The sequence below is a fragment of the Tachysurus fulvidraco genome, chromosome 13 (assembly GCF_022655615.1).
Source record: "Tachysurus fulvidraco isolate hzauxx_2018 chromosome 13, HZAU_PFXX_2.0, whole genome shotgun sequence".
In the NCBI taxonomy this organism is placed as follows: domain Eukaryota; kingdom Metazoa; phylum Chordata; class Actinopteri; order Siluriformes; family Bagridae; genus Tachysurus; species Tachysurus fulvidraco.
Window position 1 is genome coordinate 11,092,106 of NC_062530.1, and position 12,603 is coordinate 11,104,708.

The 12,603-nt window shown below is 41.1% G+C and overlaps 2 protein-coding genes across 17 annotated transcripts in view; one reads left to right on the forward strand and one right to left on the reverse strand.

Moving 5' to 3' along the window:
• The first annotated feature begins 1,289 nt into the window (after window positions 1-1,289).
• On the forward strand, window positions 1,290-3,497 carry LOC113633946 (C-X-C chemokine receptor type 5). Its single transcript, XM_027132610.2, has 2 exons — window positions 1,290-1,441; window positions 2,194-3,497. The coding sequence occupies exons 1-2, from the start codon at window positions 1,409-1,411 to the stop codon at window positions 3,232-3,234; spliced, it is 1,074 nt and encodes a 357-aa protein (XP_026988411.1). The 5' UTR covers window positions 1,290-1,408; the 3' UTR covers window positions 3,235-3,497.
• A 69-nt stretch (window positions 3,498-3,566) lies between these two features.
• The window catches only part of bcl9l (bcl9 like), a 36,328-nt gene continuing 27,291 nt past the window's right edge, over window positions 3,567-12,603 (reverse strand). For 10 of the 16 annotated variants that reach the window (XM_047822440.1, XM_047822438.1, XM_047822434.1 and 7 more), the window contains 6 exons: window positions 11,312-11,437; window positions 9,824-9,980; window positions 9,557-9,641; window positions 5,853-8,244; window positions 5,489-5,731; window positions 3,570-5,198 (listed from right to left, as the gene is read on the reverse strand). In XM_047822440.1, the coding sequence (XP_047678396.1) occupies window positions 3,997-5,198; window positions 5,489-5,731; window positions 5,853-8,244; window positions 9,557-9,641; window positions 9,824-9,980; window positions 11,312-11,437 (4,205 nt within the window). In that variant the 3' untranslated portion in view covers window positions 3,570-3,996. Of the gene's footprint in view, window positions 5,199-5,488; window positions 5,732-5,852; window positions 8,245-8,874; window positions 8,899-9,026; window positions 9,144-9,556; window positions 9,642-9,823; window positions 9,981-11,311; window positions 11,438-12,603 lie in introns of those variants that run through there. The other 6 variants (XR_007144696.1, XM_047822445.1, XM_047822444.1 and 3 more) reach the window with 6 other exon arrangements.

The following is a 12,603-nucleotide window of genomic DNA, read 5'->3' on the forward strand; positions in this document are numbered from 1 at the left end:
ACCCTTGGCTTAGGCAAACTAAACTGTGGGGAGCTGAGAGTTAAACTTGATCACGCAGGCACAGGAGGAATGGAGACACTGACTGGAGGGAACCTACTGTATGGAGCAGAAGTCCGGATCCTGAACCCATCCTTCCACCCACCATGAACATCACCCCTGCCCAGTAAGACCTCATGGAGGAAATCCAACAAACCCAAGCAAATGAGGCTCCACCTTCCCGAGTGTCTAACCTGCACATCAGTACATGCCAACAAAACTTTGTCTGAAAACCATTCAGGTCAAAGAATGTGATATCAAATAATTCAAATGAACATTTCCATAAAAAGGTATTATATATGTGGTATGTGAGGGAGATTTTTCAAATGACCACAGCTCTATGTGCGCATTCACACACATTTTCTCAAGTGTAATGCCTCTACATTCAGCAATGGTTCTCAACTTGTAACTTGGTAACAGCAGAATGTGTACACAAGAGACAATTTGTCCTTGTTTGATCCCCATCAAATAAAAGAACATAATCATAGACTTTGGCCAAAAAATGAATTTAAAACAAACAGAAGCAGCCCCAAAGTTTATACTGCACCTTCGTGCTTCATCGTTTCTGTAGTGTTCTCTTTTTTATGTTTTAAATGATATGTGGCTTCTTGAATCAACACTGTGTAGATGCTATGCTATTTCTTCCTAATCTCCTGAGACAACTCTTTCCTTCGCTTCCTCTGGTCCATGTTGAGTGTGGTACACACCCTGTCACCAGACAACACAGTGACTAGCTGGAGCACTATATATAGGCCCACTAACTGATTACAAGATTGTAGACACCTGTTTGTAGACACATGTAGACACACATTTATGTCTACATGTGTGACCATTGAATATACTCTAGTACAAAGTTAAACTTTCAGCTCTTTTCAGGAGTTAAAACTAAACTCGTGGACTTACATTAACATATACAGTAAACTTTAACTCATGACTGTTTAATTAAATAATTGAATTAATAACTCATTCGTATATATATATATATATATATATATATATATATATATATATATATATATATATATATATATATATATATATATATACTTTATGTGAATGAAAAGTCCAAATATTTGACATAATATGTTACCTGAAAGAAACAATTAGATATTGTGTACATGTTTTATCAGGTGCAATCTATTGCTCAGATTTTTCATAGATTCTTGCTTTGTAAATTTTTCTTCTTCAGTATGGGTTTTAAAAATGTAAAAATCAAAGTTAGAATGAAAAAAGAAACTTACCATACTGTAAAAAGCATCTGGGACAATACTTCCTGGAAACATGGTCTGTTGCATTTTATGATTTATTTTTGTTGTATAGGTTCCTAGTTTCACACTTAAGAAATCGAAAACAATATAGAGTCCAGAAGAAGATGACTAACATAACAAAGTATACTTCTATTGATGTAAGTACAACTTATTTCTATTTTTTATTTTTAAGTGAGACTGGTGTATAGAATGAAAAAGTATGAACATTCAAAACTTCTTTGTGGGCTTTGAAAACTCAACCAATTTTTATTTTCTGATTTAAGCTTGTAGATTCGTAGGAAAATATAAAATGTCGCATACTCTATGTACTACTCTGTACTACATCAAACATACTTAATGTAATACCATGCTTAGTTTAAGAGATAAAACAAGCTGAATAACTAAATGTTTATAACGTTTTATATTTTTGGGAGTCAAATTTAACTTATTTCCAATGAAACAGCATAACAAAAATAAAAATAAAATAAATATTGTTGTTGATCAGCCATTTATCTTTCTATATCTATCCCACCTTTATACATGCTTACCATGTCTCTTACAAACAGTAAATGTTTGCATGCAAATGACTTACGGTAAATGTTTTTGAAACAAACCAAGCCTAGTTTTCATTGTTTTTATGATCAATATTTTCTGTAGGTCCATAACATGGGCTTATGAGTGTGTTCTGAAGATTTATTTATTAAATTTAAAACAACTTTTTTAAATTGTGATGAAACTTAATATTACTGTTAAAACGTTAGTTACATGACTAAAGTAATGATCATTGTATTTGCTTTTTATCTTTAAACTTTATATGGACAAATATTCCATTTGTATATGTTCAACGCAATTATTTTCACTTCTTACTTATAATAAATAATAAAAAATATTGTTTGTACTTCCTCCTCAGCTGTCAGATTATCTGACTGAAGACTATGAAAATGTGTCCTACGGGGACTGGTACACATGTGACACTGAAAATGACCTTCTGCGCCTGTACCATACTGTGTTCCAGCCACTAATCTATAGCATAGTGTTTCTACTGGGCCTCTCAGGAAATGGCCTCCTGCTGATGGTTCTGCTGCAGCGTCGTGCTCACCTACGCATTACTGACATCTACCTACTGCATTTGGCCCTGGCTGACCTGCTCCTGCTCTTTACCTTACCTTTTGCAATGTCCGAGGTGCTGACAGGTTGGGTCTTTGGCAACCTCATGTGCAAGATTGTAGGCCTGTTAAACCGCCTGAATCTGGTGTGTGGGAGTCTTCTCCTTGCAGGCATTGGATTTGACCGCTACCTCGCCATTGTTCATGTTGTATCCAGCCTCAAGACCCGTCGACCCCAAACAGTTCATTTAATCTGTGCTATGCTCTGGCTATTTTGTCTTGCACTAACTATGCCCAACATAGTATTTCTTTCTGTGGAACCCAGAAGGAATGACCCCACACTGCTACAGTGTCACTTCAACATTCATGCGATCAATGCTCAATGGTTATTTGTTAGTCGGTTGCTGACACACCTGTTGTGCTTCATCCTTCCCTTAGCCATCATGGGCTACTGCTACACTGCTATAGTGTTCACCCTGTACCACAGTCAACAGAGTCTGGAGAAGCAAGGGGCTATTCGTCTGGCTATGGTGGTTACCCTGGTTTTCTGCTTGTGTTGGCTACCGTATAATATAACCCTTTTTGTGGACACCCTTGTGAAACAAAAGGTTCTGACTCTGAAGACCTGTGGCATTTCACTGGCTCTGGGTCTGATGGTAACTGAGAGTATTGGCTTTAGTCACTGCTGCCTTAATCCAATCCTTTATGCCTTTGTAGCGGTGCATTTCCGGAAGGAACTTTTAAGATTGCTAGCAAAACATTTCCGTGCCTGTGGGCTAAGTAACAGATGTTTCAGCAAGACTTCTGTCTCAGAGGTGGTCACCACCACTTGCCAATACAACTGAGCCCAGAAATATGTAAAAACCTTTGTGAAAATATGCAATCGTTCAATCATCATGCAGATATTTTTTTCAAAATAAAATCAGAGCTTAATTTTGATTCCCTGTGTCACCTGTCTGATCATCTATGGCCTATGCACTTATCATTGTAAATATTCTATGCCTACATTTTAATATTTTAGATAGCTGGTGCTCTTCAAAGTAATATCCAATGTAAGATAACAAAAGATGTAAGAGATTTTGAAAAAAATAAAACAATGTTACCGTGATTGTGTCTGTATCTCTTCCTCTCTCATCCCTTAACAACAATCCCATCATCAAACAACAGACATTTTTTCTTCTTTGCCTTTAGTCTTCTATTAAACACAGTTATACATAACATTTGTAAACGAGCAAATTGCATCTTATTTACAGCAATTATACAGATATTTAATAATTATATATAATATATTTATATACTTTCTTGCACAACAGTTGGTAGCCAGAGAAAACAATTAGAAACTGATCTGAAACAAAATAAAAACAAATTAAAAACAAAAATTAACACATTTATCTGTCAAATGTACATATTTTACAGACATTTTAAATGGCTTCAGAATTTGTTGCTTAACTGCAATTTTCCATTATTTGGCTTTTTTTAATTAAGACATTATTACGAATAATATTAGCATCTGATTGCCACAATCAATAAACATTGGAAAAAGCACATGTTTAGGGTTTGAAGTAACCCATAAGGGGAAAGGATTTTTACAGATTTACTGAAAATGTTCAGAAATGCATGTTTGCCATGCTTCCAGGTCCATAGCCCAGTGAACTATCCAAAGACAAGCCTCGCTGTCTGATTCCCTGGGATCCTATCATGGCTGACTGTGGATGTGGAGGTCCCATCATGGGCCCCTGAGGGGACAGGACAGGCCCTTGCGGGCCAAAGTGATCCCCAGGAATGGGCATACCCCTCTGCTTAGCTTGCATCATCATGTTCTGCTGAGCTATAAGACTGTGTGGATGTTGTTGTGGGGTCATCATGCCCTGTGACATATGAGACTGGTGCTGTAAGAGGCTGTTAGCGATCATGGCCTGCTGCTGGTGGTGATGCTGCTGCTGTTGCTGAGGCATACCTGTCCTACCCATCAGATGACCTGGATGGCATATCGAGCCAGGTCCCATTATACCACCTGGGCCCACACTTCTGGCTCCTCCCTGGGACATGCCAATACCAGGGCGTAAGCCACAGTGTGAAGGCTGCAAGGGAAGTTGCTGCTCAGCCATCATGTTCTGCAGATTGGCAATGTGAGGGTTTGAAGAGGGTGTGTTGCCCTGAAGGGAGCCAGATGAAGAAAGCTGCTTAAGGAGTTGTGCTGAAGGTGCCTGATGAGGTAGATGCCCTTGGTGAGGGGTCTGCTGCAGCTGTGACATTGCCTCAGTCTTGGGGAAGTACTGCAGGGTACTGCTGGGCTTGTCGGCAGGAATGATTCGTGACAGGTCAAATTCTGGGATGCCTGTATGAGTTGGCCTAATCACCTCACTCAAGTCTGGGCCCTCCCCTATGGGCATGGGTGTGAAAGAATCAGCTGGGTTAGGTGGGCGCTGATTGGACATACCCTTACTAAGATGGTGCATTTGCTGAGAAGGGAGAACGTCATCAGAAGGATGAGTGTACTGCTGCCCCATTCCACCAACTGGCGAGTGCAGGGGAACCTGCATGCGTGAGAATCCACCCATCTGACTTGGAGGATGCATTGGGGACATGTTACAAGGTCCAATCCCATCTGGATGGCCACCTCCTCCACCCATCATTACTGGCATGGCAATGTGGTTAGGAGAAGCCAGCAAAGGTCCAGAGGGTTCAAGAGATAACTGCTGATTTCCTGAAAGGACCATTCCAGTAGGGCTTTGAGGACTACTGTGAGGTCCCATTGAGCCTTGAGAGGACAAGAGCATCTGCACAGACTGGTGATTAGCCATATTTCCTGTAATTTAATAGAGCAGACACTAAGTCACATGCAGTATGTCAAATAAGTGTATAAACCTAAATATATAACATATATGCACAATTTTGCTAATTTATATACTCAATCAAGTACTTAAACTGTCAAAAACAAAAATAAATAATCATTTTAGGCATGATTATTTGAACATCAAGAAGATGACACTGTATCACCAATCATCCTTAGTACTGCAGAAAATTTGTGTTGTCATAGGATTTCAAAAGAAACTGGACCTGCAAAATAATAAAGGTTGTTTTGCTAATAGACTGCACCTTGAATGTTGGCTCCAGGAAGGAGCATTCGATCAGTTGGCATCTCATCATCAGAAGTGGCTATTGTCTTGATGGCATCATGATAAAGTGGAATGGAAGTGGGCATTGCATACTTGGACATCTGAGACATTATAAGGGACAGTGGATTCTGGGATTGAGTTGCGTCTGGGGAAGAGGTGAATGGCATGTTAGGAGGTTGACTGCTGGGTGTTGAGGTGGAACTCCTGGGAGGAAGGGATATACCTGTAGTGGGAAACAAAATAAATATTTTAACCCAAAAATAATTTCACAGTAATTAAAACACAAACAGTTATATATTGATACTCTCATTAGCTTATTAACAGTTATGCAAATCATTTCTTACCCGTCTCAGTTGAACTGCTCCCTCCATTGCCTACTGCCTTACTATTAGATGTCCCTCCAGGACTGGCCAAGGAAGTCTTGGGTGAGGCAGTCCATCTTGGAGATGCAACAGGCATGGCTGGAGATTTGTGATGTCCAGGGGAACCAGATGGTGAACGGAGTGCAAGTGATGATGGTATTATCTGAGGGGACTTCATGGAGGTGGCAGAAGGTGTTCCTGCTCCACATGTTGAAGTAAGAGGAGGGTGTGGTGGACCAGTGGATGCTAGCTGGTTGGGGGATTTCAGGCCTGTAGCTGAGGGAGAGGGTATGAGGGGAGAAGGTTCCTGGCTAAGCGGAGGTGACTTCAGCTGATGAGGTGGGGGCATGGCTGGGGAACCAACTGAGTTGACATTAATGGGAAGGTCAGATGGATGACATGGACCATGGTCTGCTTTATGGCCAGTGTTCATAGGCATATGGCTAGGTCTCGAGTTTCCAACAATTTGGGGAGTACCCGGCTGATCAGATCTAAATATCTCAGGACCCGATTGCTGGAGATAGGGCCCATCCCCTTGTCCACCTGGAAAGGAGCCCTGACTGGGAAACTGAAGCGTTACATCTGGCCCATGGACCATTACTTTGTTAGCACCAACCCGGCCATTTGGTGCTGCCCTAATATGCGTGTTGTCCTCAGGGCTTGCCATCTCTGACCCAGGCCCTTCTCTTAATTTCTGGGCCAAAATATGTTGTTGCTGATGCAGGTTCATGTTCATGTTTATATTTAGGTTTCCCCCTAAAGGAGAGTCAACCATATCTCTCATTAAAGGGCCACCTCCACCACTAATGGGAGAGCCAAGCATTGTGCGAGAATTGGGAAATTCCATTGGATCATTACGTGAAGATTGACCTCCTCCCATGCCAGGATTAGGAAAGCCTGGTCCACCAGGGTTATCCATCATCCTGGGACCCCCAAGTCCACTCTGCTGCTGCCTAGATAACCGTGCCAAGCTGGGGAGACCTTGTAGCTGCCGTTTCTCTATAATGTGAAACATCTCTTCCCGTGTTAAAGGACGATCCATACCACTCTGCATTTGCTGAGAGGGTCCACTGGGTCCTCCTGAAGCATAGCACCCATGAAACTGACCTACTCCAGCCATATTCTGTGCCATGTCATCCAGCCAACCCATTCCTGGCCTGGGAGATCTTTGTGACCCTACCCCTTCCATGGGTAAAACTCCACTTGGGCTGCCTGGGTATCCACCACCACCTGGGGGTCCTCGCTGCATCTGTCCATGAAATCTGGGTCCACGTGGTCCCTCCTGATGCATGTCCATCATCCTTAAATTTCCTCCCATTCCTCCTCCAATAATAGGCCCTGGTCCCCACTGCTGGTCTCCAGGTTTGCTGTGATAAGGAGGTGGGGGACCTCTCATCATGAGGTGCGGCCCCCCTGGCATTCCCATCTCAGACATCATGCGGAAATGCTGGGGATTTGTGTGAGGATTCATCTCCTGTCGCCGCCTCTTCTCCTGATAGTATTCCTCCTGCAGCTTCCTCCAAGCTATCTGTTCTGGTGTTAGTCCTTCAGGACCTAGCACAGGGCCCATGTCTAATCCTGAAGGTGAGGACAGGTGGTGATGAGGGGGTAAGTTGTGGTGCCTTACCATCAAAGTGTCATCTAAACAAGGCCCACTGATGTTCTGTGTTTGGGAAATTATGGATTGTAGAGACTCATCATGCTTTTTCATTCCACGGATAGAGGTAACACCATCTGAAAGGCAACTACTGCCAGCCCTCCCACTATTATTTTCCTCATCATCAAGCCCTTGGTAACCATCAGTATTATTGTTACTATTTGATCCGTTGTTGAGGTTATTTGGGCCTCCTGGGTCTCCATGGCCAGGACCAGCCCCACTGCGAAGAAGCAGCTTCTCAATGTCCCTAAGTGTTTGCAAAGAACGCTCACGATGCTCTAGCTGCTCTTTAGACAGTCCTTCGATACTTCCTTGCCCTCCCTGCTGGCTGGACTCACCCTGAATGTGCACAGACAGCATTGCTGGGTTGACACTGGGAGAGACACCTGTACCAGGGTGATTTATAATGCCTGACCCATCTACTCCACAACCTTGTGACCCCATTCGCTGTGTCCCTGAGCCCCCAGGTCCTAATGGATGAGACGTTGCACAATTACTATGACTGGGTGTGGCCCCTGGATGGACATGGGGTACCTCACTTTCTGGCTGACCTGTGGAAGAAGGAGTATTGCTGCCTGTTAAGTGACCCCCAATAACTCCACCAACAGAGGCTGGACGTGGTGTACCGCTTTGAGATTTGGGGGTGCCCATGGGAGGGGTGCTACTAGAGCTGAGCTGCTCTGATAGGCTGGGGATCTTTCCAACAGCAGTGCACTGAAGAGCAAAATTGAAATAGAGAGATAAGAGAATTTAGAGTTTAAAACAAATATATCCAGAGATAAAGGAATAAGCAAAAATTATGTTACATTTTTGACCAATTCAGAACATAGATCCTGAAATAAATCCAAAAACTTGATATTATAATGGTAGCCTGTAAGTGCAAAAGACAAATTTAACATGATATCAAATAGAAAATGCAACAAAAATTCAATCACACATTCAGAAAAATGCCCCAAAGGCACAACAATAAAACTAACTAAGTAAATAAATAATATAGCAGCAAATTTGGAAACATAACAGAATTAACATAACCAAAGAAAATGGAGAGCTAGTGAATATTTATATGTTTTGCACTTACAGGCCACCATAACTGCAGACATTATAAGATCTAAATTACATGAATTTTAATTTTACTTCCAGCAGACAGACAGACAAAAAAATAAAATAAATAATAATCTCTTTTTGGCTTATGTGCAATAAATGTAAGAAAGAACATTTTCAACTTTCACAATTAAGAATGTCTATCAAATGTGCCATACAGAAGTGGAAATACCCACAATGACTTAAATAGATGTTTAAACAAATGTGACATCCTACACTTTTTAACACCTGCAAAAACATTCTTACAATGAACATGCATGTGCTCTCCTATTTCCTCTTTTACAACCACAACAAGCCATATACATTATCTCACAGACGTGCCTACACCCCTCACATATTTGTAAATGTTTTATTACATCTTTTCATGTGACAACACTAAAGAAATGACACTTAGCTACAATGTAAAGTAGTGTGTGATATTCTTATTTTCAGTTCCTCAGCGAGTTCTTTGCCATGAGGTGCCATGTTGAACATCCAGTGACCAGTATGAGAGAGTGAGCGCGATAACACCAAATTTAACACACCTGTTCCAGTTCACACCTGAGACCTTGTAACACTAATGAGTCACATGACACAGGGGAGAGAAAATGGCTAATTGGGCCTAATTTGGGCATTTTCACTCTTTTCATGGGTGCACTCACTTTTGTTCTGCGGTTTAGATATTAATGGCTGAGTGTTGAGTCATTTTGAGGGGACAGCAAATTTACACTGTTATACAAGCTGTACACTGACTACTTTACGTTATAGCAAAGTGTCATTTCTTCATTGAAAATAAATATTTACAAAAATGTGATGGGTGTACTTACTTCTGTGAGATACTGTACATTCATTCAAATGTGGAATCTAACACAACACATTCTTTAGAATAGTTTTAGTATAGCTAGTTACAGCTTTTATTGTTTTAAATGGAATTCATGTGTCTACAAACCTGGTCCAGTTTGGTGCGAGGAACATTTTGCTGGTGAAACAAGAGGATGGAATCTGTATGACCATGCATCACTGCCTCTGCAGCACTGGGAGATACACATACATGAATACACACAAGTAATTCTGTGCTTAGCCACTATTATTCCTTTTATATTAAGGAATGGAATTTTCCTAAACATACACAAGTGTGTCTCATATTTATATCATCACATTCACAGTAATGACAAAAAATATTTGTATATAGTGTGCCTGTTAATATTATAATCACCTGTTGGCTAGGCTAGTGGTGAAGACATATACTACTTGCTGAGAGGTGTGGGATGGCTGGTCAGAACGTAGACCTGGACCTAGGCCACATCCTAAACCAGGCCCACTTACTGACTCAGCTGTGCCCGAGAGAGACTGGCCAGGCATCACATGATCCCCTGAAAAGTGAAAATGGGTAATAGTAGGGTGAAGGACAGACTTTTCACCACTTGAGCATAAAACTTTGGGTTAGACAAATAAGGTTTAAAAATGATAACACTGGACGGTTCAAAAGTTTACTGGTAAAAAAAATATTCTAACATTTTAATGAGTGTAGTTATTAAGCTTACAATATTTTATTAAGGGCTTTGAATTTTTTGGAAAAGTTTGAACACAGCCACTAGGTGACACTAAATACCACAATATCACATAAGAGTGTCGTATTACTTGTTAATCTGCATTTGGTGCCATCTGATAAATGATGAAATGCAAAATAAACTGCTGCATGAAATGAAGCCTGTCAATTCCACAGGATACACTCGAATGAGCATATTTACCTTTATATGTTTCAGATTGACTGTTCTCAACTGGCAAGAAAACACCCCAAACATAATTTTAGGCATGACTGAGAAGTGATGGTTGGAATTGTCAAGCCTACATATCAGATCACCTTGAAAACTGTTCTTTTGAGTCACCACTGATAGAAAAAAATTACACCAAACAAACATCAGAGGTGCAGCCTTTACTACAGGGCAGAATGTGCAATAATTCATTACTCATTACCTTCATTCAAGAATCAGTCATTACTTAAACCCCATTATTCATTCATTTTCTAAAACTTATCCGAACTACTCGGGTTACGGGGAGCCTGTGCCTATCTCAGGCGTCATCGGGCATCAAGGCAGGATACACCCTGGACGGAGTGCCAACCCATCACAGGGCACACACACACACACACACACACACACACACACACACACACACACACACACACACACACACACACACACACACACACTCTCTCATTCACTCTCACAATCACACACTACGGACAATTTTCCAGAGATGCCAATCAACCTACCATGCACGTCTTGGGACCGGGGGAGGAAAGCGGAGTACCCAGAGGAAACCCCCGAGGTACGGGGAGAACATGCAAACTCCACACACACAAGGCGGAGGCGGGAATCGAACCCCGAACCCTGGAGGTGTGAGGCAAACGTGCTAACCACTAAGCCACTGTGCCCCCCTAAAACCCCATTATTTATAAGCAATTTGTATCCTTGGAAGATCCTTATTATTGCAACCATCTTTTCTTTCTAGGAAGAAAGTCACCTTAGATCAGAAGTATCACCTGGTTTACAACTGCTGGTCAGGAAGCTAAGGCATTTACAGCCTGATGAATATGTAACAGGTATTCATCACAAAACAGTATTAAGTGTGTCTTTCCTGCAGACAGACTGAGTTTCTGTGTATTCATTGGTGTATATTGTTGTAACACAATGGGACATACTGTGTGCAGTAGTGGAGGGTTTCTCCTCCTCTTCCTCAGTCTCAGCACCTGAGCACCATTCATCTCCACTGTAAGGCTGCTTCTTCTCCAGCACACATCGACGCTTTCTGCGAATTGCGCCCTCTACTGGATAACAAAACAAAAAAGCACAAAACCGAATCATTAATTACATGATGTTTGTATGAATGGCATGCCAAGAAGCACAACCTAAAGCACAGTGTGGCTCACAGGGTCGTTTTATTATTAAAACTATATGTATAGAGTTTTTATATTGTATGACAGATTGCCTTACAACAGAGTTGAACAGAGTTTTTGGTTGATGGTATCCTAAGTCTGTAAACCTATGAACCAGTGTTAATGTATTCATCGATAGAGACTTAAAAGCACTGTTGTACGTCGCTCTGGATAAATGCGTCTGCCAATTGTGGTTAATGTAAATGTAGATACGTGTTAAGAAAAATAAATCTGTCCATAATACCTGACCACAATTATTTACATCCCAAGCCCATTCCTTAAAGGTGCGGTCTCCGTTGTTTGAGAAATGCTTCAGAAAACTGAGTCGGGACGACAAAAAAAATAAAAATCAAAACAAACGTGTAGCCAATGAGCAGAAGGGGGCGTGTCTTGTCAATATGGGCGGAGAGAGTGTTCAGTGCGCATGTGTGACATTAGCAGAAAGCGGTTTTTACATTGACATGTGCTGATCATATAATTAGAAAAGTTGGCCCAAATTTCTAAAAACCCTTTCTTTGTATTGGTCTTAAGTAATATACTAAATTTCTGAGATACTATATAATATATATATATATATATATATATATATATATATATATATATATATATATATATATATATATATATATATAAAGTCTGGTATTTCTCTGTGGTTTCAAAATATCTTCCTATGCACTGGACTGGTAAGTTGAAAACATATCTCTCCCTATCTTACAACCTTGAATACCAGACAGCCAGACAAAATATGAGAGATAGATCAAGGAAATGTGTGTATGCAAGGGCTATATAGTTAGTTTGTGGTGTCATTAGCCTGTTCATGCAGTGTTGACAGTGAGCAGAGATAAAGCTCTGACCTTTTCTGCATCCTCTTTTGTTCACAACAGACATCAGTTTACGTAAACGAGTGAGTCAGCTCTTGTACTCTCTATTGCTCTGTGTCTCTGTCTCTCTCTCATACACTCGTTCGCCCACCCCCTCCCCAGAACACTCAACACAAACAGGCTTTAATCACTGGCCCTGTCCAGGTGTGGGGGTAGAGTGGTTTGAAGTGGCACAGT